Raw genomic sequence first — 23742 nt, forward strand, 5'->3', positions numbered from 1 at the left:
TAATACACGAAATAGCATGTGCGAATATACCATGTGCTTTTGATTCTTAGGACTGACAGATTTAAGAGGATGCCAAAGCTTCTGATATGCATGCAAAATATAAGGCCCACCTTTGGTAAGGTTAACCTTTTTTTTTTTTTTAAATAATTTATTTATTTATGAGAGACACACACAGAGAGAGAGGCAGAGACACAGGCAGAGGGAGAAGCAGGCTCCTTACAGGGACCCCGATGTGGGACTGGGTCCCGGGACTCCAGGACCACACCCTGGGCCAAAGGCAGGCGCTAAACCACTGAGCCACCCAGGGATTCCCTGGTAAGGTTAACCTTTGTGGTTAAGCCTCAGTTCCTCATCTGCATGATGAGGCTAATAAAGCTATATTGTATATTTGAAAGTTGCTAAGAGAGTAGGCTTTAAAAGTTATCACAAAAAAAAAAAATAACTATTTGAGGAGACAGAGGTTGAGTTATTGGGGTAATCATTTCACATGTATACATATAGCAAATCATTGTGTTAATACAATGTTATATGTCGATTATATCTAAAAAATATAGATGTCTGGCCCTAAGCCTATTAATATTTTTGAGCATGAGGGCGCTGGACATGCAGATGTAGAGGAGAGCCACAACTTAACATTCTGAACTCTATTGCCTGGTTCACGATTCTTTTGTTTGGCAACTCCAGGCCTCATAATGATAGCCCCTACTGCTAGTGTCTCCCTGGATTTTATTCTTCTCAGTAACATAAATCCTAATTTTTAGATGGCCTTTTATTAAGGTATCTTAATAAAAGATCTTTTATTAAGATCTATCTTTTATTAAGATAAAACTTTTTCAGTCTCTTTTTGTAGTTAGATGTGGTCCTATGGATAAAATGAAATGTGACTTCTGGGAGATGTCCTTAAAGAGAGAGGCATGCTCCTCTTTTACCCTTTTCTCACTCTGCTGATACGAAAATAGATGGGATGTCTAGAGCTTGAGCAGCCATCTTGGACTTTGAGGTAGAAGCTGCTTATTAAGAATGACACAGTAGGGGCACCTCGGTGGCTGAATTGGTTAAGGGTCTGACTCTTGGTTTTGGCTCTGGTCATGATTGGTTGACCAGATTGGTCAACCAGATTGGTCTGGCTCTGGTTGGGATTGAGCCCCCTGTCAGGGCCTGTGCTCAGTGGGGAGTCTGCTTCTATTTCTCTCCTTTCTCTCCCTCTGCCCTTCCCCCTGCTTGCATGCTCTCTCTCAAATCAATAAGTCAATCTTAAAAAAAAAAAATGACAGAGTGATACTGGAAGAAGCCTGGGTTAGAGGGAGCTACCCTTGACTTTGAAGAGAGTTTCTGTATAAAAGAGAGAAACAAGGTTCTAAATCATTCAAGTCCCGCTAATATTTTTGACATGCCTATTTTTTCAGCTTCACTGAGGTATAATTGACAAATAAAATCGTAAGATATTTGAAGTGCACAACATGCTGATATCTGTATACATTATGAAAGGCTTTTCCCATTCACTTAATTAACATATCCATCACCTCACACCTTACATATTTTCCTTTTTTTTTTTTTTTTTTTTTTTAACCCAAGATTCTTGGTATCCCAGGCTTCTGAGTGCTTCCAGTATATTTGAAAAGAATCCAGGACCTTGGACACAACTCACCTTTTTCTGTCGGTAGCTGTTATCACAAGTGAAGGAAACATAAATCATGGTATTTTATATTCTAGAAAGACTTTTCTCCAAAGCCACATTCAAGATCTACCTTCTTTATGAAGCCTTCCCAGGTCCTTAGGTCTATAGTGGGTCCCTGCTGAGTCTCAAAACATATTGCTTCTAAAATATGGTCTCCATGGATCTGTCTGCTCCGTATCTTAAATTAAATTGTAATCGATCAGAGGGCAAGGTGTGCATCCAAAGATTCCTCATAATAGTGAGCATTGTGCTGGGCACTGAAGGAGATGCACTAAAGTGCTTGTTAAAATAAATGGGAAGGTTCTATTTGGGATGTGAGACAACGCAGAACTCCTCTGGCTTATACAGAAACAGATACTCTTAAAACGGGCATTCCTAGTTAATACTAAATATTTGAGGCCCTCAGGCCTCAATAGGGGATATAAAGTATTATTTTTCTTCTACTGAAATATCCCCTTGCAAATAGAAGTCCCACAGGACAAGGAGTATGGCTGAAACTGGACAGACCAGATGCCAGAATAGCAGATTTATTTTTGGACCATAAGCCTGGCCTCCAGGGAAAGAAGGAACTTGTCAATTTCACTTTTTGCTTGGATCAGAAGATTGAGCCTGGCAGAGAGACACTGTTTGGGACTAGTAGTTCTCTGGAATTTCTAACCTTCTCTGGGGTTGGGAGGAGTCAGGAGAAGAAAATGCATCATTTGAATGATGGCCATGGTTACGACAGGCCCTGCATGCCAACCAGAGGGAAAGAAAATACTTGCTGAGCAAAGTAACTGGAAAGCAGTTGCTCATATTTTAAACTAAGCTACATGGTCGAAATCCAGAAAATGTAGACTTTTGGACCAGCAGCCGCTTGGAAATCGGCTTTCTGGCTGGAAAGCAGCATGCGGTGTTATGGATGGAAAGGACGATTGCAATGCCTTTTCCCTGGGTGCGCTGAGCTGCCAGATACTGGGGGGCCATTGCAAGCATATTTACTGACTCCAACAGATTTCTCAATAATTCCAGCAACAGAAAGTAGTTGACCAGCTTGATGATGTGCACGTGGCCAGGTGGTGGAGTCGGGACAAACCTGTCAATGCACTGAGCCTGATGATAACATTTCCATCCTGCCCACCCCTGGTGGGTGAACACATGGGCACGCGGAAATTGATATAAGTGCCATATGAGGCATGGTAGGACTGGACAAGGTATCACAAATCCAGCTGGGCGAATTTCCAGGATGCCAGGTCATAGGGGGCTGTTTCCATGCTCTTCCCCTGAGCCTCAGTGAAGCTCCGGAGTCTTAGTTCTTTTGCAGGTCGCTGCAGAAATTCCCAGTGCAGCACACAGGAAGCATCTAACCCTACCGCATTTGAGACTGGACACTGTAGTCATCACACGACAGAGGCAGAATTAGAATCTGAAAACCTGGCCTTGAATCTCAGGCATCACTTGCCAGCCAAATGAGGCAAGGAAGTGACCATCTCATGGCGTATCCGTTTACTTACCTGTAAAGTTGGGTCTGCCTCTCTATTTCACAGGATCGTTCTGAGGATAAAATGAGATGAGGCATTGGTCTTCCCCCTTCTTATGTTAAATGTGATATTTCTAACTTAACCATCTCATTTAATCCTGACAACTCATGAAGTAGAGACTTTTTATCCCCATTTTACAGAGGGGAAGACTGGATCCCAGACAAGTAAAGTGACTTGTGCAAGGTTATGCCACTAGGTGGCAGACCCAGGATTTGAACCCATCCTGTCTAGTCCAGAAAGCATGTCTGACTGCTGTGTTACTTCTCAGCAGAGGAAGATAGGAAGTTCTCTTGAAGGTGGTCTTTGTTTTTGTTTGGAGAACTGCGAGTACTTTGTTATTGTTCAAGCATCCAGTCTGGGCTCTTTTATCAGAGGCACTGGGGAGACTTTAAGTCTATTAAGTAGGGAGCTGGATATTCAGGTTTGCTCTTTAGAAGGATGTATCGTAGAGTCTAGATGGGGCAAGGGGGGTGGGCAAAACTGGAAGTAGGAATTGGGTGGGAAGCATGTTCACACAGCCCAGGAGAGAAGGCATAAGGGAGCAGAGCTAACCTTTGCTAGGACCTTTCAGGCACAGACAGGGGGGTAGGAATTACGCACTACTGCTGCTTCCAGTCTGGTTGGAGAAAGGATTCATTCCTCGTGAAGTGAGTGGTCCTTACCAATGGAAGTAAACACTAAGGATTGGACTCTACATAAAAAGAGAAGCCATGGTTCTCTTGGGTTGAATGCAGTGGATCATCTTGCTCCTGTCCAGGAGCTGGTGTGATATAGCGGAGACCATTCCCAAGATGGTGTTTTGGAGACCACCCTGGGCAGAGCCCTCCGATATCTGGCTGTACCTTTTGTTACACTATCACCTCCAAGTGGGTTGAACACCCAGGAGAGGTCTCTTCTCCCCTCTCTGAACCAGTGGGGGACCTTTGCTACCACAGACTACCCCTCTCATCAATATTTTTTCCTTCCGCTTCCCCAATAGGAGATTAGGTCCCCTCTGACTTCCTCTCCCAGAACTCCTAGGCCCCAGAGTCTCTGTCCGTTGGCGCTTCAGTCCAAGGCAGGCAGCTAGGATGCCTGGATGCCAATCCTATATCTGCCGCAGGGCCACAGGTGGGCATTGCCCCATGTCTGCAGAGGCCCTCGCCGGCAGGCAGATGCCTTAGGACATCATCCTATCTCCTCCTGTGCTGAAGGGCTTGGGTTGTCACGCGCTGGAAGCCTCTTCGAAACAAGTGAATGCACCCACCCTCCGCTCTCAATGCCAGGCACAGCCTGCCCTGCGGGGGTCACCTTCTCAATTGTTCATGGTGTCGATGCTGCGGGGAAGCAGATTTCTCAGCTCCTCTGCGCCCTAGTATCCTCATCAGAAGAATGGGGCCAGGGGTATTTTCCCCGTTTATTTTGCAGGACTGTTGTGACAACTTGTGGACTTCTGTGGAGAGTGACACATGCTCTCAAGGCACGATTTGTCGCCCTGTGGGCATTCCGGGCGTTAGGGCCGCTGGAGCTCTCCGAGGCTTCCTCCGACAGAAGGGCCAAGAGAAAGTTCCCCTTCCTCCCGGGGTCTCGGGGAGCCCCGTCCGGCAGAGCGAGCGGGTGTCGCTCCTCGGCGGGGGTGAGCGCGAGCCGCCCCGCTTTCCGCTCTCCCATTGGCTCTCACCTGCCGGAGGGTCGGTTGCTACGGGCCCGTCGGCCCGTCAGTCAGGGCCGCCCGGCTCCGCCCCGCCCCCCCGGGGGTTTATAACGGGAATTCCCATGGCCCGGGCTCTGGCGTCCAACCTGCTGCCGCCGCGGCCCTGCCGAGCCGCGCGCCGCGCGCAGAGCACACGCTCGCGCTCCAGCGGCCTCCCCGGCGGCTCACGACCGCGCGCTCCGAGGCAGCCCCGCCGCCAGCCGCCGGCCGCCGCCAGCCGCCGGGCCCCCGGACACAGGAAGGCAGGCGCAGCCGCGCGCCCCGCGGAGCCCGCGCCCCCCGCCCGCAGCCGGCTGCCCGGCCCGCCTGGCACCATGCTGCCCGCGCGCTGCGCCCGCCTGCTCACGCCCCACTTGCTGCTCGTGCTGGTGCAGCTGTCCCCAGCTGGCGGCCACCGCACCACGGGCCCCAGGGTAAGTGCGCCCCGGCCGCGCGCCCACCTGCGGACGGAGGCCGAGGTCGCCTGCCCGCATCCCTGGGGGCGGGGGGTGGCAGAGAAAGGGAGGTGTCCGACCTCGGGGCCCCCACCCCCACCCCCACCCCCACCCCCCAGCACCTACCACGCAGTCCCCTCGGGCTTCTGGGCGAATCAACATTTCTCTCGTTCTCCCCCCACCTCCACCCCCATCCTTTCTTGCAGCGCCTCCCCCCTCCCCCCCCTCGCCCTCGAACTGTCACTGTTGGGTTTTCTGCCCCCGTATCTTCTCCCGGGGCATTTTTGCTGCGAGCGGGTGCCTCCAGCGTGCGACAGAGGCTCGCTGCCCTGCGGTCTCACGCTGCGCCCGGTCGGTCCGGGTCCGGGTCCGGGTCCGGGTCCGGGTCCGGGTCCCGTGCGCCGGCGTCCTTGGCGGGCGGCGGGGGCAGCTCTGCCTCCAGAGTTTTAGGTTACCCGAGAGCCACGCAAGGACCTTGTGTTGCTGTTGTTTTACAAAGCGATCGCTGCTCGTAAAACCCACAGCAGATAATTTTAATGCTCTCTCCTGGGCACAGCCCCGGAGGAGGGGTGGAGGTGGGGGGCTGCGGAGAGGAGCTGCGCGGTGTTCAGGAGTCCCCTCCCCTGGCTCCCGGGCTGGGAGGTTGAACTACTTGTTGAACCTTGGTCTGATTGGAGTTTCCGAGTCATCTGAAACGTGCCAATTCTGTGCGCAGGACAGGCTGTCCAGAGCATTGTAAACTCGCCTGGAACTGAAGGCATTGTGTTCCTTTCTGGTCTAGGTTATTGTCCCCCCCCCCCCCCCCCCCCAGCGTTGGTCTACTTGAAGGATTCCGCTGCCTTAAAAAAATGTGCTCTTAAACCACCTGGTGGTTCATTTGACCAAACTTAATCCAGACGATCTCTGGCCAAGAATCAGCTTATGTCAGGGCAGTCTCTCGGGATAGCTGCTTGCCCCAACTGGCAGCCTGAGAGTCCGGGTGGAAGCAGCTGGGATCTTTGTGCAAACAAGATTGGCTCCTTAACCAACCTGGGCTTTTCCTGGATATCTCTGGGCCTAGCCCCATTGCCACCTGTTCAGATCACAGGTTCTTTATTCCTAGCTCTTGCTATATGCGAAATCATCTTTATAGCTGTTGTGTGTGGGGGAAAAGCCTTGCAAAGGTTGATGAGTCTTAATGACTGCCCAGATGCTGGCTGCTGACGTGGGAGCCCCGCTATCACCGTGAGATCAGATTTGCAGCCACTTAGGAAAGAAAAGTGTTTGTCGCCGTGTTGTGCCGGCCTTTGCTTTTATGACCAGATGTGCCACTGGAGCAGTTAAGGTGCTGCAGATTAGATCCAGGGCGTGTCGTAAATCCTCGACAGCAGGCGTTCCGAAGCTGGGGCAGGCGTGGGCTCCGGGAGGGACTTTTATGGATGCAGATGAGGATGGCTTTTAAATGAAGCTGCTTGGTTTGATATTAGGACTCGCAGCTCTTAAACTCCGAGGTCAGGAGAGCCACAGCGTTCCCTCCAATAATTAGGAACAGTCAAGACACAGACGCAGACCAGAGCACCCCGACTGAAATCTGGATGCCCGCCCACAGGAGAGGCCTGGAGACAAATGGTAGGGGGCTCGCTTGCTGCTGGGCATGTCTAGCATCTCAAGCCATATGGCTTTCCTTCTCTGCCTCCTGAAATTGGAGGAAGCAACTTTTGGAGGAACACTAGGGGCTCCAGGGAAAAATGGGGACATTGGTTAGGTTTCCCTCCAGCTTCTTTAGTTTAATAATTTGATAGACATGATGAAACAAAACAGGAACCGTCAATAGGCTTGTGTGGATTCCAGCTGCATTCTGTCTCTGTCCGTCTGTCTGTCTGTCTGTCTCTCTCTCACACACACACGTTTAAAAAGCACCAAGGGGAAGCTGTTGTCTTGAGTGTGTGGTTACTTGGGTGCATGTATAGGCCACATTAAGAGCTGCCATTCAGGAACACGGGGACTAGGCACTTTCCTCGATCCCTTATGCTTAGAAGAACAAGGAGGGGGGGTCTTTTTAGTGCCATTTTGCAAGTGAGACTCCGGGAATCCAACTGGCTTGCTTGAAACACTCTCAGTGCATATGGAGCTTTGGGAGCCAAATCTCAGTTTATATAGATTTACAGGTGGTGTGCTTTCCCTGCCACCAAGCAGCTGCAGGGACTGTTCACCCCCCTTAACTGCCCCCCCCCACCTCAGCAGTGCTGTTCCTGTTAGAGGCAGAGATGGCTCAGTGAGACAGTGCTGAACCTGGGTGCATCAGGGGAGTCTGTAAGAAAGCACTGATAATATGTTTTGGTGTCTGAATCACTAAAAGGTGATGTCTTTGAGTCTCAACCTACCTCCAAAGAGTCTGGCTCTTTTCTGCGGCTTCTTGGTGGCCTGAGAAGTGTGGCTCTGGTTGCCAGTGGCCGCGTCAGAGGAGGAGCAGAAACATCTGGCTTGTTGCAGTATTCCCTTGGGCACCCCTAGGTCTCTTCTGTTAATCTTTTGAGTGACAGAGGCTTAAGGACTGGCATCTTTTCCAGCTGGCTTTCTAGGAAACCGAGAGCATGCCCTTTTGGTTTAATTTTATCTGGCTCACTAATTGAGCTCCCCCGAGGCCTAGACCCCAATCCTTGCTCCCTTATTTGCTTCCTGCCTTCATAAAATTCCTGACATTTGTTTGACTCTGGAAACCAACAGCTATCAAGTATCAGATTGGAGGCTATTATGTAGGAAGCACCTGATTTTTTGGTCTCTGAGTTCTGAGCAGCCACTTGGCTACCTGGGACGCTGGTCAGGATCCTTTTAATTACCGACGAGGCAGCCATTTCTTTAATCCTGTACAATTTACTGAAAATGGTTCAGGAGAGGGTGGGGCGGGGGAGGGGCTCTCCCAGGCTGATGGAGTCTGGCTGATGGTCAGGCCAAGTCAACTGCCTGTCTTTGTCTAATTCTCTGCTGCCCTGGAAGCCCAGGAGCTGGGTGACGCCGGGAACAGGACCCATCTACTAGCACATCCCCAGGGCTCAGCACAGGGCCAGGCGCCTGGTGGGGATGGACTTTGTTGTTGTTTATGGAAAACCAGTGAGACGGTGCATGTTGAACAGCCTTCCACGGGTTCCACTTTTCTTAGTGCTTTAGCACGACTGGAGGCAGGAAATAGATTTAACAAGTTTGAAAATAGGAGAAAATGGGAAGGTCAAGAAGTCTGAGTAAGGAATTTGGTTTCTTGTTTTATGTATATTCTTTATTTGTTCTCTCTCCTCTCACTGGCTTCGTTTGCTCTTCAGAACTCAGCTCCTGCATTACTCTCCAGGAACTTTCCTGCAGAACACCCTTTTGGTGAGAATCAACCAACTCCTGTATCTGGTTCACTTGTGTTCTAACTTTTGCTGATCCTCCTATGGTGAGCATCTCGAGATCAGGCCAGCATATCCACCTTTTCGGCACTAACTTGCTCCCTTGGCACATCACAAACAACCCTGTCTTGTGAAAGAACAAACTCACACTCCCTTGAGGGCAGAATAGAGATCTTATTTGTCAGTGTGCTAGGTCAAAATGCAAAGCGTTCTGTAAATGTTTACTGAAATGAATCAGACTCTACAGTGATGTCCAAGCTAGACCCCTTGCTCTCATTTAAACCTGAAACTGGTCACTTCACAAGTAATTTCCCCCCATTTTTAGGCTTTTGTTCTTTGTTTAAAAATTAGTATGTGTGGTGGTTATGGGAGGCTTGGAGGAGGAAGGACGGAGTAAGCAAACTTGGATGGGGAACAGGCTGTGGCTCTATCCTAATCCCTGTTTCTATTTTGCATTTCCCAAATGTGAAGCAGCTTCTAGACAGTTCCTTTCCTTTTGACTAGTCTGCCTCAATGTCTGGACTGGGGTGGGTCCTTGTGTCTGCACAGACACCCTTCTTATTACCTGGGGGATTTATATGAAATGCTACTCAGGTGTTAGGCAAAGAACTTGGTTTAAACATTTTGATAGAACTGACATGTGAAATTTAAAGGAATGAAACTGAGGATAGGAAGAAGAAATAATCATCTTAGAAACTGTAGGAAAGGGCAGCCCGGGTGGCTCAGCGGTTTAGTGCTGCCTTCAGCTCAGGATATGATCCTGGAGACCCGGGATCAAGTCGCACGTCGGGCTCTCTACATGAGTCTGCTTCTCCCTCTGCCTGTGTCTCTGCCTCTCTCTCTCTCTCTCTCTCTCTCTCCCCTCTCTGTGTTTCTCATGAATAAATAAATAAAATCTTTAAAAAAAAGAAACTGTAGGATATTCTATCAAATGGAAAATGCTTTTTTAAAAAATGTTTTTTTTTTTTTAAGATTTATTTATTTACTTATGATAGAGAGAGAGAGAGAGGCAGAGACACAGGCAGAGGGAGAAGCAGGCTCCATGCCGGGAGCCCGACGTGGGATTTGATCCCAGGACTCCAGGATCGCACCCTGGGCCAAAGGCAGGCACCAAACCGCTGAGCCACCCAGGGATCCCCCCCACACTTTTTTTTAAAGAAAGATTTTATTTATTTATTTGAGAGGGAGTGAGCAGGAGTGGGGTGAGGGGAGGAGCAGAGGGAGAGGGATAAGCAGACTTCCTGCTGAGCAGAGAGCCTGATATGGGGCTTGATCCTTGGACTCCAGGATCAGTACCTGTGCCAAAGACAGATGTTTAACTGACTGAGCCACCCAGGCACCCCAAATGGAAAATACTTTGATATTATCTCATTACCTCTCAAAGTTGAAAGTCACATTTCTTATGGCCCAGCAATTCCACTCTTAGGTACATATGCCCAAGAGAAACTCAAGTCCAGAAGGAGACCTAAGGAACCATGTTCACAATACTACAAGCCTGGAAAAGCTACTAGTTAGAGGAAAGATTAGTTGATGTATTCATACAGTGGAGAATACTACTCAGCAGAACAAGTGAACAACAGTGACATGCAAAAATATGGATGAATCTCAGTAATATGATATTAAGTAAAAGAAATACATCAAAAGATGCAGCGTATCATCTTTTCTAAATTTAAAAAGAGCTAAGATTAAAGAAAATATCTTCTAGGAATATGTATAGCTATAATAATGCTCTAGGAAAGGAAGAGCAAGGTAATGCCAGACACAGGATTTAGGGTGAAGTTACTGGAGAGCAGGCAGTTGGAACCACATGGTGGGATAAGCCATATGGTGAGTGTAAGTCAGTGTCAATACTTTACCTCTTGGGGGAGAGAAGGATGGGTTTGAAAGTATCTGTCCATTAGTAAAGATTAGTGGCTGATTAGATGAAAAAATGAAAGTGGGCCCTGCGTAGACCGGTTTTGAGTGTCATGCACTAAAGTTTGATTAATTTAATTCTTGGCATCCATAGTCAGACGAACAAAAGTTCCCAGAGTAGGGACTCCTGTCTTGCTTCCTTTTGCTCCCCCTCTTCCAGATGTGCATGTGGCCCTACCTAAAAATACCACGTTGGGGAGTGATTATTGGCTTTTGTTTCAATTCTTGGCTGCTTACATCCAGAGCAGGCCCAGGCCCTGGCATAAATATCTACATCAGCTGGCCAAAGGGCTCATTTGTAAGGCTGAGTCGGCAGTGGGCAGTCTTCCCTCTCCCTTGCTCAGGGGGATCAACTCTGTACATCTGAGTCGCAGCCCCACAGAGTAGAAAAGTTCACTAGCTGATGCTTGGGTCAGAGGCCTTCCTTGCCCCTTGAGGGGGTGGGGGGTGGGGGGACAAGGGAGTGTTTCTGGTTTGATGCCTGTCTTCATTCTGGCCTCTTCCCTCACCCCCCTGGCAGAGCCTGGGGGAAGGGAGCATAGCCTTGCTGCAGGTACAGGGCACCCTTTCTCTCCCCACCACATAGAGATCTATTGTTTAAGCAGCCAAGTTCTTGGCATTGCTGGCCGTGGGGGGGATGTCCGTGCGGAGGCCCCCTCCTTCCTCGTTTGTCACCGCGGAGCTGTTTGGGAGAGGACAAGGGTTGAGTTGCGGATGAGAAATCGATCGGAGCTGCTTGCGAGGCCTGCCAAACAGGGTTAGCATTGTACATATGTGCTCTGCACGCATCCAGCGTCAGCGGGGGGATAGGAGAATTGGATCTCTGAGAACACTCCCAACAGCCCTATAAAGACCCCAAAGCAACATGGGTCATTATAGCAATTAATTGGATTTCCCTTTGCATCTGACATCATTCTAAACTCAATTGCTAGATCACAAAATAATCTTACCTTTGGCAGAAATCTAAGCTTGTTAGGTGTGGAGCCCTGCGTACTTCCCAGACATTGATTTCAGCCTCCTTTTTTCGGAGCCAGAGTGGGGGCAGCCTCTGCTGAGAGGGGAAAGGCTGCTCAGGGGAGCTGGAGCTTCAGTCCAGCCCTCCCCCCCCAACCCCCCTCACCTCCTCTGGGAAGACAGTACTCAGTGAGGTTCCAGGAGACAATGCAGCAGATGCTCTGAAACCCGACAAATACTATACAAATATGAGTGACTCTGCCCTTCCTTTTTAGAAACCATTTCACAGGGCAGCATGGATTTGATTCAGATAAGGGCTGAATGTTCTTCCTTTTTTTTTTTTTTTTTTTTTAAAGATTTTATTTATTTATTCATGAGAGACAGAGAGAATGGCTGAGACATAGGGAGGGGGAGAAGCAGGCTCCCTGTGGGGAGCCCCATGCGGGACTCGATCCCAGGCCCCTGGAATCACAACCTGAATCAAAGCAGATGCTCAACCACTGAGCCACCCAGGTGCCCCCTCTCTTTTTTTTTTTAAGTATTGACAATGGGGAAAAACTGGACCTACTTCCCAGAATAGTTCATTTTTAGGACTAGGGAAGCATCTCTAGGACAGTGCTGGGAGCTTTAAGTATTTTTGGTGGTTGTTTATTGTGTATCTGTTCCTGGAGAACTCTGCAAAACTGGGGAGAGGACACCGAAGTAGATAATAGGTAGGAAAGTGAGGTGGAGAGTGTTGTGAAAGCCCACGGATTGCTCCCCGCTCCCTCGGATGCAGGTGCTGCTGACCAGCTTGAACACAGTGACTTCCCTTTGTCAGCAGCCCTGTCCCACAGCCCTTTTTGCTGGGATGGCAATGTTCTATATCTGCACTGTCCAATATTAGACACACGTGGCTGTCAAAGTTTTTTTTTTTTTTAAAGATTTTATTAATCCATTCATGAGAGGCACGGAGAGAGAGAGAGAGAGGCAGAGACACAGGCAGAGGGAGGAGCAGGCTCCATCCATGCAGGGAGTCCAATGTGGGACCCGATCCCGGGCCTCCAGGATCATGCCCTGGGCCGAAGGCAGGCACCAAGCTACTGAGCCATCCAGGGATCCCCGGCTGTCAAAGTTTTAAATGTGATTAGTGCAACCAAGGAACTGAATTTTTAATTAATTTTATTTCAGTTATTTAAAATTTTAATGTTAGGAGCCATATATAGCTAGTGGATTTCATCTTGAGCAATACTAGTCTCTAGCCATCGTGCTCAGCCCTACCTCCCACCGGATGCCACTACGGGCCCCAGATTTTGGCCGTACTAAACTACACTGTATTTCCTAACCTCTCTTTTCCTTCCCATCTCTGTCTGTCAAAATTCTGCCCATCATTTGAAGGGCTCAAATGGCTCCACACAGTCCCCCCAGGCCGGCCCCAAGAACAGTTCTCCCTGCACCCCGTGCTTTGCTTAGCCCCGTGTCAGTGCACATCCCCATCTGCCCAGTGGTGCACTTCCAACCATATGCAGGAAGGTGGTGGGGCAGCCTCACCAAAGACTTTGGAGGTAGACAGGCCCAAGTTTGACCCTGGCTCTGCCATTGTGATCCTGGGCTAGTAATTTAACTCCATGGGTCCTCAGTTCCCTGATTTATCCAATGGAGGTCTGAGCCTCTATGTCCAGGATGGCGGGGAGGATGCAAGTGGAGTGTCTTAGCTTCCTCTTCCTGCTGTAACAAATACCACAAGGACTCTTGTGATTGATTATATCAATCAATCAGTCTAGATGTTTTCCTTATCTCCTGGTCAGCTGATTAGCAATCTTGATTCCTCCTTGCCATGTAACATGGCATTATTAGGATTAAGACATGGACATCTTTGAGGGGCCATTTTTCTGCTTACCACATTCATTAAGGGTCCAGTATATTGCCTGGCTCATAGATGGTGCCTGATAATCGAGGCCATTATGATGACCCACACCTATTGGTTTCTTTCCTTTTAAAGTGGAGTCTCTTAATGGTGGAGTTACTTAATTTTCTTTATAGACTCTATCCTGCCCAAGAATAGGTGCTTTAGTAAATGTTCGTTGAACAATAAAACTTTCAACAAATGTAGATTGTGTCTTTCCTTGTGAAGATATATTGAACAGTTAAAAAAACTAACAAACCATAAACTGAAAATCAGAGTATATGATCCAGTTTGTGCAAAACAAAAATGTTGGTTTATGTATAGAAAAACTGGGTGGATTATAAGTCATGTGGTTAATGGTGATTATCATGGGGATGCTCCATTTCTATGAAATGTGTTTTAGTAATTATTATTTTTTAAAAATTTTATTTATTTGACAGATACTGCAAGCAAGAGAGAGGACACAAGTGGGTGTGGGGAGTAGGCAGAGGGAGAAGCAGACACCCTGCCAAGCAAGGAACCTGACATGGGGCTTGATCACAGGACCTCGGGATCATGACCCAAGCCAAAGGCAGACGCATAACTGACTGCACCACCTAGGTGCCCCTTGTTTTAGTAATTATTAAACTAATTTTATTTACGATGAACATTTTTTAATCTTAGAAGACAATAATAAAGATTAAAACACGCATGATTAAAGAAAAAAGTCCCAAACCTGTCTCAATCCAGCCTGAGTCCTCTTGGATTCAGTTCACATCTCAGTCAGCCTGTGCTCATGAGTTAGGCTGATCTTCAGGTTTAGTCACCATTAGGACCAGGCCTTCTACTCATCTTCAGCATGTTTTGAACTCAGTCTGCTTTAAAAGGAGAGTTTCCAATTAACCTTAGCACGGGACATAAGTATAAAAATGTACTTACTGCTGCTGGTGGGAATATAAATTAGCATGATCACTTTGTAAAATTGACTTCTTACTTTCACTCTGGTATATGCCCTAGAGAAACACACTTAAATATGGGCCAAGACACATGTTTAAGGGCATTGATAGCAGCATTGTTTGGTAGCAATAACAAGATTGGAAATCAGGTAAATGCTCATCAACAGGAGACTAGAAATATGAATGATAGTATATACAAAAAGTAGAACACTACACAGCAGCAAAAATGGCTAAAGCTGTACTCATTTTTATGGATCAACTTTATAGTCAAAATGTTGGGTGAAGCAAGGCAAAATGTACAAGAACACATACATTATGCTATTTATATAAAGGTTGAAAGCATGCAAAAACAATATATTGTTTAGGAGTGCATCATATGTAAAGAATGCATGAGAAAATTAAGGGCAATAATAACTCTAAAGCTCAGGTTAGGGGTTACTTAGATGTGAAGGCAGGAGGGTGAGTGACACACTGAAGGGGACATGGAAAGCTTGCATTGGATCCCTAATGTTTTACGTTTTTAAAGCAGGAGGCTAGGCACCTGGGTGGCTCAATCTGTTAAGCATCTGCCTTCAGCTCAGGTTGTGATCCTGGGATCTTGGGATCAAGTCCCATATTGGGCTCCCTGCTCAGCGGGAAGCCTGCTTCTCCCTCTCTCTCTGCAGCTCCCCCTGCTTGTGAGCAGTCTCTCTCTCTCTCTCTCTCTCTCTTAGATAAGCAAATAAAATCTTTAAAAATTTTTTAAAAAAGAACTTATTTTTTTAAAAAATAAAATGGGTGGTGAATACCTGGATTTTTAAATTCTATTTTGCACTTACATAAAGCATGATAAAATCTTCCAGAAAAGATAAAAATCCATTTGGATACATCACAACAAAATTTAAGAGCACACAATAAAAGTGATGCCTCTTTGCGGGGTACTCTGCTCCCCTGTCTGCTCCGTGCTGCTAATCACACTTTTTCTTTCCCCAGAAGAACATGTTCAGAGCCATTCAGCCAAACATACAGCTCCCCTGCCTCCTTGCATTGCTGGCCACCTTCCTCCAGCCCTCCTGAGGCCCTGAGGCCATGCCTCCTCCCAGCCCAGGGCTGGGTGCAGGTGTGGCTCCTTCTCTCACCTCTGCATTAGCTTTTTCTTTTAGGAATCAGCTGTTCAGATTTTTTTTGCTAATTTAAAAAATAAGTGTGGTAATTTTTTCCCCCTGCCTCACTGGCTGACTTAGAAGAGTTTTTGTTTTTTTAATACTAAGGATATTAATCTGTTTTTCTATCATGTCTGGCAAATGCCTTTCACTATAAAAAGACAGTGGTTTCAATCTACTAAATTTTACATCTTTATGTATCTAATATGTCATTATGGTTTCTGTCTTTGGTATCAGGATGAGAAAGGTCTTTGCCTGCTAAGGGTGTAGAAAATAAGATGAATAAGTTTCTAAAGTTGCACAAACAGTGTGAGATACACCACACTGGCCATCCATTTAATGTTTGATAGTTTATATTTTCTATGAACTATACTTTTTAATGTACCCTATGGAAAGAACACCTGTCCTGTATTTCAGAAATTGCGAATAATATTTGGAAAGAAGATGTGTCAATTGAAAGTATTCCATCAAAGGAATTACTTGGGGAAATTTATATTAAAAAGTGTTACTTTGGGTAAGCAGGCTATTCTGGAAAAGACACTAGGACTTTGGCAAAGCATTCAGACTCTCCTTCATCTTTGGATCTGTTCCATTCATTTAAAAAACATTTCCTTATTATGAAAACTTCCAAATACACACAAAAAGGGGAGTAGTATAACGAATTCCCGTGGAACCCTTACACAGCTTCAACAATGAATAACTACTAGCCAACCTTGTTTCTTTCACCCATCCCCATACCCGTCTTCAGATTATTTTGCAAGTTCAGACATTATATTTTATCAACTGTAAATATTTTCAAATAGATCTCTAAAAGATAAAGACAAACCTAACCACAATACTGTATCACAACCAAAGAATATTAATAATTGCTTAATACAGGTATTCCCCATGTTTTAGAAGTTGGCATTCGGCCACTTTGCTTTTATGAAAGACCTACAATAGTACCAGTTTTCACTAACCCACAGAAATCTCAGGAGGATTTTTGCCTTTACAAAAAGAGAGTAAGAAAGCAAAAATAGCATTCAGCGTTTGCTTTGCAGCAAGCCCTTATAGAGGTAGGTGCATCTTCTTCCAAGGGAACCACACTCAGCAGCATCTCAGCCTCAAGCCGTCAGAACTTTGAACTGTGTCTGTGAGCACATGTGCTTTCTCTCGATTTCTTTTGTGCATCAATTAACGAGCTGTGTCCTAAGGTATCAGAAAAGCCCAAGAGGTTATATATTGGGTCTGGGAATGCTGAAAAATTTTTCTAAGTAAGTTAATGGTAATTGCTTCTTCACTTTATGGCTCTCTGCTTATGAGATGTTTCATAGGAAGGCTGTACTCTGAGATAGCAGGGGAAACCTGTATAATATAATTCAATTAATATTCAGATTTCCCTGATTGTCTCTTAGTTGTGGTTTTATGTTAGTTTGAAAAAAAGATCCAAATAAGGTCCACATATTGGTTAATCTGTATCTAAAATATCTTTGAATCTATGAGTTTCCCCTCTACCTCCACTTTACTTTGTAATTTATTTATTTATTTTATTTTATTTTTTAAAATTTTTATTTATTTATGATAGAGAGAGAGAGAGAGAGAGAGGCAGAGACATAGGCAGAGGGAGAAGCAGGCTCCATGCACCGGGAGCCCAATGTGGGATTCGATCCCGGGTCTCCAAGATCGCGCCCGGGGCCAAAGGCAGGCGCTAAACAGCTGCGCCACCCAGGGATCCCTGTAATTTATTTTTTAATAAACAAGTTGTTCCAGGGTTTTCTGCACTAGATTTATTGACTACATTCCCATAGTGTTGTGTAACACGTTCCTCTATCCTTTATATTTCTTATAAAATGAGAGGTGGATCTAGAGACTTGATGAGATACAGATTTGATATTTAATTTTTTTTCAGATTTGATATTTAAAAAAAAGATTTTATTTATTTATTTGAGAAAGAGAGAGAGAGAGAGAGAGAGAGCTGAGCAGGGAGTCTGACACGGGGCTTGATCCCAGGATCCTGGGATCATGACCTGAGGTGAAGGCAGACACTTAACTGACTGATCTACCACCAGATTTGATTTTTTTTAGCAAGTATATTTTGTGGGAGTTGATCTGTACTTCCACCAAGAAGCACATAACACCTTCATATTAGCATCATTTGGGAATCCATTAGTTTATTAGGAATTATCAATGATTTTGAAACAAATAACAGGTTATACTGAAAAGGGCTTCTACATTTTGTGTGGCATTGCCATCTTTCTTGTCTCTGGTGTTGCTGACAGAGGAAAGGGACTTAGTTGCCACTGTTTACTTCTCAGAAGTGGCCTCCTGATGGGGAGGCTGTGTGTGACTGCAGAGCTCCAAGAGGGATACCTGCTCTGAGTTCTTGGTGGTTGGCCTAGGGAGGAGAATCTTCTTGGAAGAATCTAGTGGAAGCAGTAAGAGCATGAGCTGGTTTTACTCTCTAGTGCTAATCAAAAGGTCTTTAAAGTGTAATTGTAGATCAGCTTTGTGTATAATCTTTGGTATGTACACATCAGTTGGGAATTTATAATAAGAACAGATACCACATTTTGAACTGGTTTACCCAAGGAAAGTACAAGGTGGGTTTCAGGATTGGTTTGATTCAGCATCTTATTTATACCATCAAACATTCCCCTCTGCCTTTTGTGTTGTCTGTTCAGTTTCAAGCCTAGCATTTCATTCAGAATTGTTGCAATGATTTTGTACTTTTGTTTTTTTAAAGATTGTATTTATTTATTCATGAGAGACACAGAGAGAGGCAGAGACACAGGCAGAGGAAGAAGCAGGCTCCCTTAGGGAGCCTAACGCAGAACTTGATCCCAGGACCCCAGGAGCACGACCTGAGCCAAAGGCAGACGCTCAACCACTGAGCCACCCAGGTGTCCCTGATTCTGTATTTCTTATCCAAATATCTTATGTTCTAGAATACAGAAGAGAGAATTGACTTGAAGTAGCCCTTTCAGAAGAGGGCCTTCATTCCTAGACAGTGTAAGAAAACTTTAGCTTTTAGCCTATCAATTTAAACTGGGTCAAATGCCCATTCTTTTAACCAATTTCTTTGGCCAGGAGAGTGCCATGCTGTGAGTGACTTAGTTCTAGATTCCTTAGGGCAGTCACTGGCAGGGTAGGAGACAGGGTATCCATTTCTGGAGCATGGGGTCAGGTTGTGCTTCCTCCCTCCCCTGACCACATGGCTGCACAAGATAGGGGAGTGAAAAGGATATGAGGGCAACAAGCACAGTGTCCATGTTGGCATTTGGAGCATTTGTAACCAGCAGAGTGATGGGGTGGGATATGAGGTAAGAAGTGTTGCTGGACACTGACAGCCACAGCCTGGTGAAGAGGGAGCTCTCCTGTTACTGTGGGATCAGTTCCTTCCTCTATTAAAGGGAGATTAAATGACCCCCAAGGTTACTACCAATACAGATGTTCTGAAATTAAGAGCTGATAGGAAAATGGGAACACAGGAAAAATTTGGACTTTTTCCAGGTAGGATAAATAGGCCAGATGAGGATGATTCTGGAGGGCCCCTTAAATGAGATAAGCTTGATGGCATAATCCCACAGTGGGAAGAAATCTCAGGCATGCCTTCCTTTTATGCCCAAGGTAAGACCTGTCCCCAGTCCACACAGCCAACGAGTGGCAGAGCCGGAGCCAGAATTCAGATTCTTCCCTCTTTGCTCGGTTTCTGACTTTTGCATTTAAGATGACCTGGAGAATGTGGGAAAGTGGCAAAGGTTCTGTCAAGGAGGGGGACCTAGCTTGAATTCTAGTAGAGGACTGTAGTTCTGAGTTGCCTTAGGCCAATTCACCAATTTACTTGTGGCCCCAAACTCAGGACATGTGAAATCTTCACCAATCTTGTCACTTGACATTGGTGTTCTTGTACCTTCCATTTCATAGGGTTCTGGTTTTTTAGTTCCTAAAAGAGTTGAATTCCTGATTTCTGCAAATGCTGAAAGTTTCAGTTAGGAACATGCAGCAGAGGAGACAGAACTGATACAGTTTGACGAAGTCAAGGTTGATCTTACTGTAAGACTCTTAATGCTTGTTAAAAGCAATGCAATCAGTGCAGACGTATGCAGAATCAAATGGCAAATGGTCTGGAGCCCAGGGGGCATGTTTTATGGCTGGTACAATATTTTCCTGGGAAGCCTTTTTAAAATCAATATCCAGTTTGAGGGTTGAGGTGGAAACCCTTTGTATTTGTTAAAGAGAGTTTGAAAGTGTCCAGGACACTTGGTTGGGCATTTTCTCCCTGCCTGTCTGGCAGTGACTTCTGAAAACCTTAGGGCAGATCCAGGGCTGTGCTGGCCCAGGCAGCCTGAAGGCAGGGGCTGAATAGAGAACTGGCTGCATCATGTCTATCTGTCTTGACTTCTCTTTGGCTTTGAGGATCATGTACCCTCTCATAGTGGTGTGTTGTTATACCTTCTTCCCACCCAGGGAGAGGCCTAGAAAAAGAAAGGACCCACAGTCTAAGCTCCATCTACTGCTGATTCCTAGTTTCCAGCTTTTCTTTCCATTAAGCTGCAGCTACTTTGAGAATGAAATGCATCTCCCGTATCATTGCTAGGTGGTGAGAGAAGATGGAGCCGTAACCTTCTGACAAGCTGTTTGCTTTCTTGCCCATCCAGAAGGCAGCTAGCATAGGGCTAAAGAAACTGGCCTGCGTCCTAGCTCTAGTGCTTTCTCACCATGTGTTCTTACGCAGATTAACTAAGCTCTGAATTTCAGCCCCTTCATCTGTGAATTGAAGATTTTACTTACCTCATTGGGTCCTTGTGGAGCTTAAATGAAATAATGGCAGGTTGGTACAGCCACTCTGAAAAACTGTGTGGAGGTTCCTCAAAGAGTTAAAAATAGATCTGCCCTACGACCCAGCAATTGCACTGCTGGGGATTTACCCCAAAGATACAAATGCAATGAAACGCCGGGACACCTGCACCCCGATGTTTATAGCAGCAATGTCCCCAATAGCCAAACTGTGGAAGGAGCCTCGGTGTCCATCGAAAGATGAATAGATAAAGAAGATGTGGTCTATGTATACAATGGAATATTCCTCAGCCATTAGAAATGACAAATACCCGCCATTTGCTTCGACATGGATGGAACTGGAGGGTATTATGCTGAGTGAAGTAAGTCCATCGGAAAAGGACAAACATTATATGGTCTCCTTCATTTGGGGAATATAAAAAATAGTGAAAGGGAAAAAAAGGGAAAGGAGAGAAAATGGGTGGGAAATATCAGTGAGGGTGATGGAACACGAGCGACTCCTAACTCTGGGAAACGAACAAGTGGTGGTGGGAAGGGAGATGGGCGGGGGGTGGGGGTGACTGGGTGATGGGCATTGGGGGGGGGCACTTGGCGGGATGAGCACTGGGTGCTATGTATATGTTGGCAAATTGAACTACAATAAAAAGAAATAAAAAAAAAAGAAATAATGGCAGGCTGCTCAGTAAATGTTAGTTATGGATAAAAATAATGGGCATAACAGGAAAATATGAGAGATTCATATAAGAACCCCAAATTGTTTTGTTTCCCTTAGTTTTCCCCCTCAGAATTAAAGTTATAAAGTCCATCAATATGTGGAAGATTTCTAATCTGTGGTTCTATTACCTTTTGTTTTAACTGAAATTAGTTTTGAGTGTGTGTGTGTGTGTGTGTGAGAGAGAGAGAGAGAGAGAGAGAGAGACAGAGAGAGAGAGAAATCAAATTCCTCCACTTTCTAACTGGATCTGCTCAGGAGGACTCTCTTACATGGAGGGAAAGATGCTTTTTGGTGTGATCTTTCTCCATGTGCTGTGTGACCCTGTCTTCTCCTCTAGCCAACACTCTGCTTCCTGAAATCTTCCTTCGTTTTCTTTTTCCCAGGGTGGACTGCCCAGGATGTTCCCAGATCGGGTCCCCAGGCCACTGCCCCCAGAAACCTGGGGGGAGCAGTGCTGATTTCTCTGCTGCTCCTCCTCCTCTAATCTGATGCCAGTTTACCTTTGGCCTGGGTTGGTAAGCCAATCCCAGCACAGCTTGTGTATGATCCAGACCCCATCCTGCTGCTTTTAGGACAGCATTTCAGAAAGGAAGACTCCTGGCTGTTTGCACGGCTTCTTGGAGGGAGATAAGGTGGCTTAGACAACCCTATCCATCTTTCTCCCTTCTAAATAATTTTAAAGTGGTATGTTTGGACCATTGATACTTAAAGTGATTACCGGTATAGTTGGATCAGTATGTATCATAGTTGTATAGTTTTCTATGCCTTGTTCATATTTTTTGGTTCCTATTTTTGTCTTCCACTTTTTTCCATTTTTGTGCTTGCAGTGGAGCATTTTATGTAATTCTGTTTCATTCCTTCTTAGCATATCAATTATACTTTTTTATTTTTATTTTTAAAAAGATTTTACTTATTTATTCCTGAGAGACATAGGGAGAGAGTGAAGCAGGCTCCCTGTGGGGAGCCCGATGCAGAACTCAATCCTAGGACCCTGGGATCACAACCTGAGCCAAAGGCAGACACTCAACCACTGAACCACCCAGGCATCCTTACACTTCTTTTTAAAAAACTTTTCTTAGTAGTTGCCCTAGAATTTGCAATATACATTTACAACAAATTTAAGTTCACTTTCTTTTTAAAAAAATATCTTTTTTACTTGGTTATTTTTAAAATTCCAGTGTAATTAACATGGGTTATTATATTAGTTTCAAATGTCCAACATAATGATTCAACAATTTTGTACTTTACTTAGTGCTTGCCACAATAAGTGTAGACCCCATCTGTCACCAAACAACCTTGTTAAAATAGTATTGACAGTATTCTCCATGTTTTACTTTTCTATCTCTGTGACCTATTTATTTTATAACTGGGAATTTGTTCCTCTTTATCCACCTTATCTATCCTCCTAACTACCTCTCCCTTCTGGTAACTGCCAGTTTATTCTCTGTATTTAAGAGTCCATTTTCTTTTTACTCTTCTTTTGTTTATTCATTTGTTTTGTTTCTTAAATTCCATGTATGAGTGTAAATCATGTGGTATTTGTCCTTCTGTATCTGACTTATTTCACTTAGCATAATACTTTCCAGCTCCATCCATGTCGCTGCCAATGGCAAGGTCTCATTCTTATGGCTAAGTAATGTTTCACTGCGTATATGTGCCACATCTTCTTTATCCATTCAACTCTTGATGGACACTTGGGTTGCTTCCATATCTCGTCTCTTATAAATAATGCTGCTATCAACATAGGGGTACATATTTTCAAATTAGTATTTTCTTTTGGTAAATATCCAGTAGCGGAATTACTGGGTCATATAGTAATTCTATTTTTTTTTAAAGATTTATTTGTTTATTTTAGAAAGAGAGAGAGCGAGGGAGCGAGCAAGAGCATGAGCAGGAGGGGCAAAGGGAGGAGAGAGAATCTCAAGCAGACTCTGTACTGAGTGCAGAGCCAACTTGGGGCTGGATCTCACAATCCTGAGATCATGACCTGAGCTAAATCCAAGAGTTGGTTGCTTAACTCACTGTGCCACCCAGGTGCCCCTGGTAAATGTATTTTTAATTTTTTTGAGGAAACTCCATACTGTTTTTCACAATGGCTTTGTCAATTTGCATTCCCACCAGCAGTGCATGAGGGTTCCCTTTTCTCCACATCCTTGCTGACACTTGTTACTTCTTGCATATGTGATTCTAGTCATTCTGACATGTGTACTGTGATATCTCATTGTAGTTTTGATTTGCATTTCCCTGGTAATTAGTGATGTTGAGCATCTTTTCATGTATTGGTTGGCCATTTGTATGTCTTCTTTGGCAGAATGTCCATTCAGGCCCTCTGCCCATTTTTAATTGGATTATTATTATTACTATTTTTAGTGTTGAGTTGTATGTCTCTACCTATTTTGGATATTAACCCCCTATCGGATATGTCATTTCCAAATATCTTCCATTCCATAGATTGCCTTTCCATTTTGTTGATGGTTTCCTTTGCTGTGCAAAAGCTTTTTATTTTGACATAGTCCCGATAGTTTATTTTCAACTTTTGTTTCCCTTGCCTCAGGAGACGTATCTAGAAAAATGTTTCTACAGTGAGTGTCAAAGAAATTACTGCTTACATTTTCTTCTAGGATTTTTTGTGGTTCCAGATCTGACATCTAGGTCTTTAATCCATTTTGAGTTTATTTTTGTGTATGATATGAGAAAGTGGCCCAGTTTCCCCAGCACCAAAGTACACTTT

General features: G+C 45.2%; 1 protein-coding gene across 5 annotated transcripts in view; it reads left to right on the plus strand.

Annotated features, from left to right (window-relative positions):
- The first annotated feature begins 5147 nt into the window (after nt 1–5147).
- SMOC1 (SPARC related modular calcium binding 1) overlaps nt 5148–23742 on the plus strand; it is a 154282-nt gene continuing 135687 nt past the window's right edge. For 4 of the 5 annotated variants that reach the window (XM_072839087.1, XM_072839089.1, XM_072839090.1 and 1 more), the window contains exon 1: nt 5148–5304. In XM_072839087.1, the coding sequence (XP_072695188.1) occupies nt 5206–5304 (99 nt within the window). In that variant the 5' untranslated portion in view covers nt 5148–5205. The remainder of the gene's footprint in view (nt 5305–23742) is intronic. The other variant, XM_072839091.1, reaches the window with a different exon arrangement.

The sequence above is a fragment of the Canis lupus genome, chromosome 9 (genome assembly GCF_048164855.1).
Source record: "Canis lupus baileyi chromosome 9, mCanLup2.hap1, whole genome shotgun sequence".
In the NCBI taxonomy this organism is placed as follows: domain Eukaryota; kingdom Metazoa; phylum Chordata; class Mammalia; order Carnivora; family Canidae; genus Canis; species Canis lupus.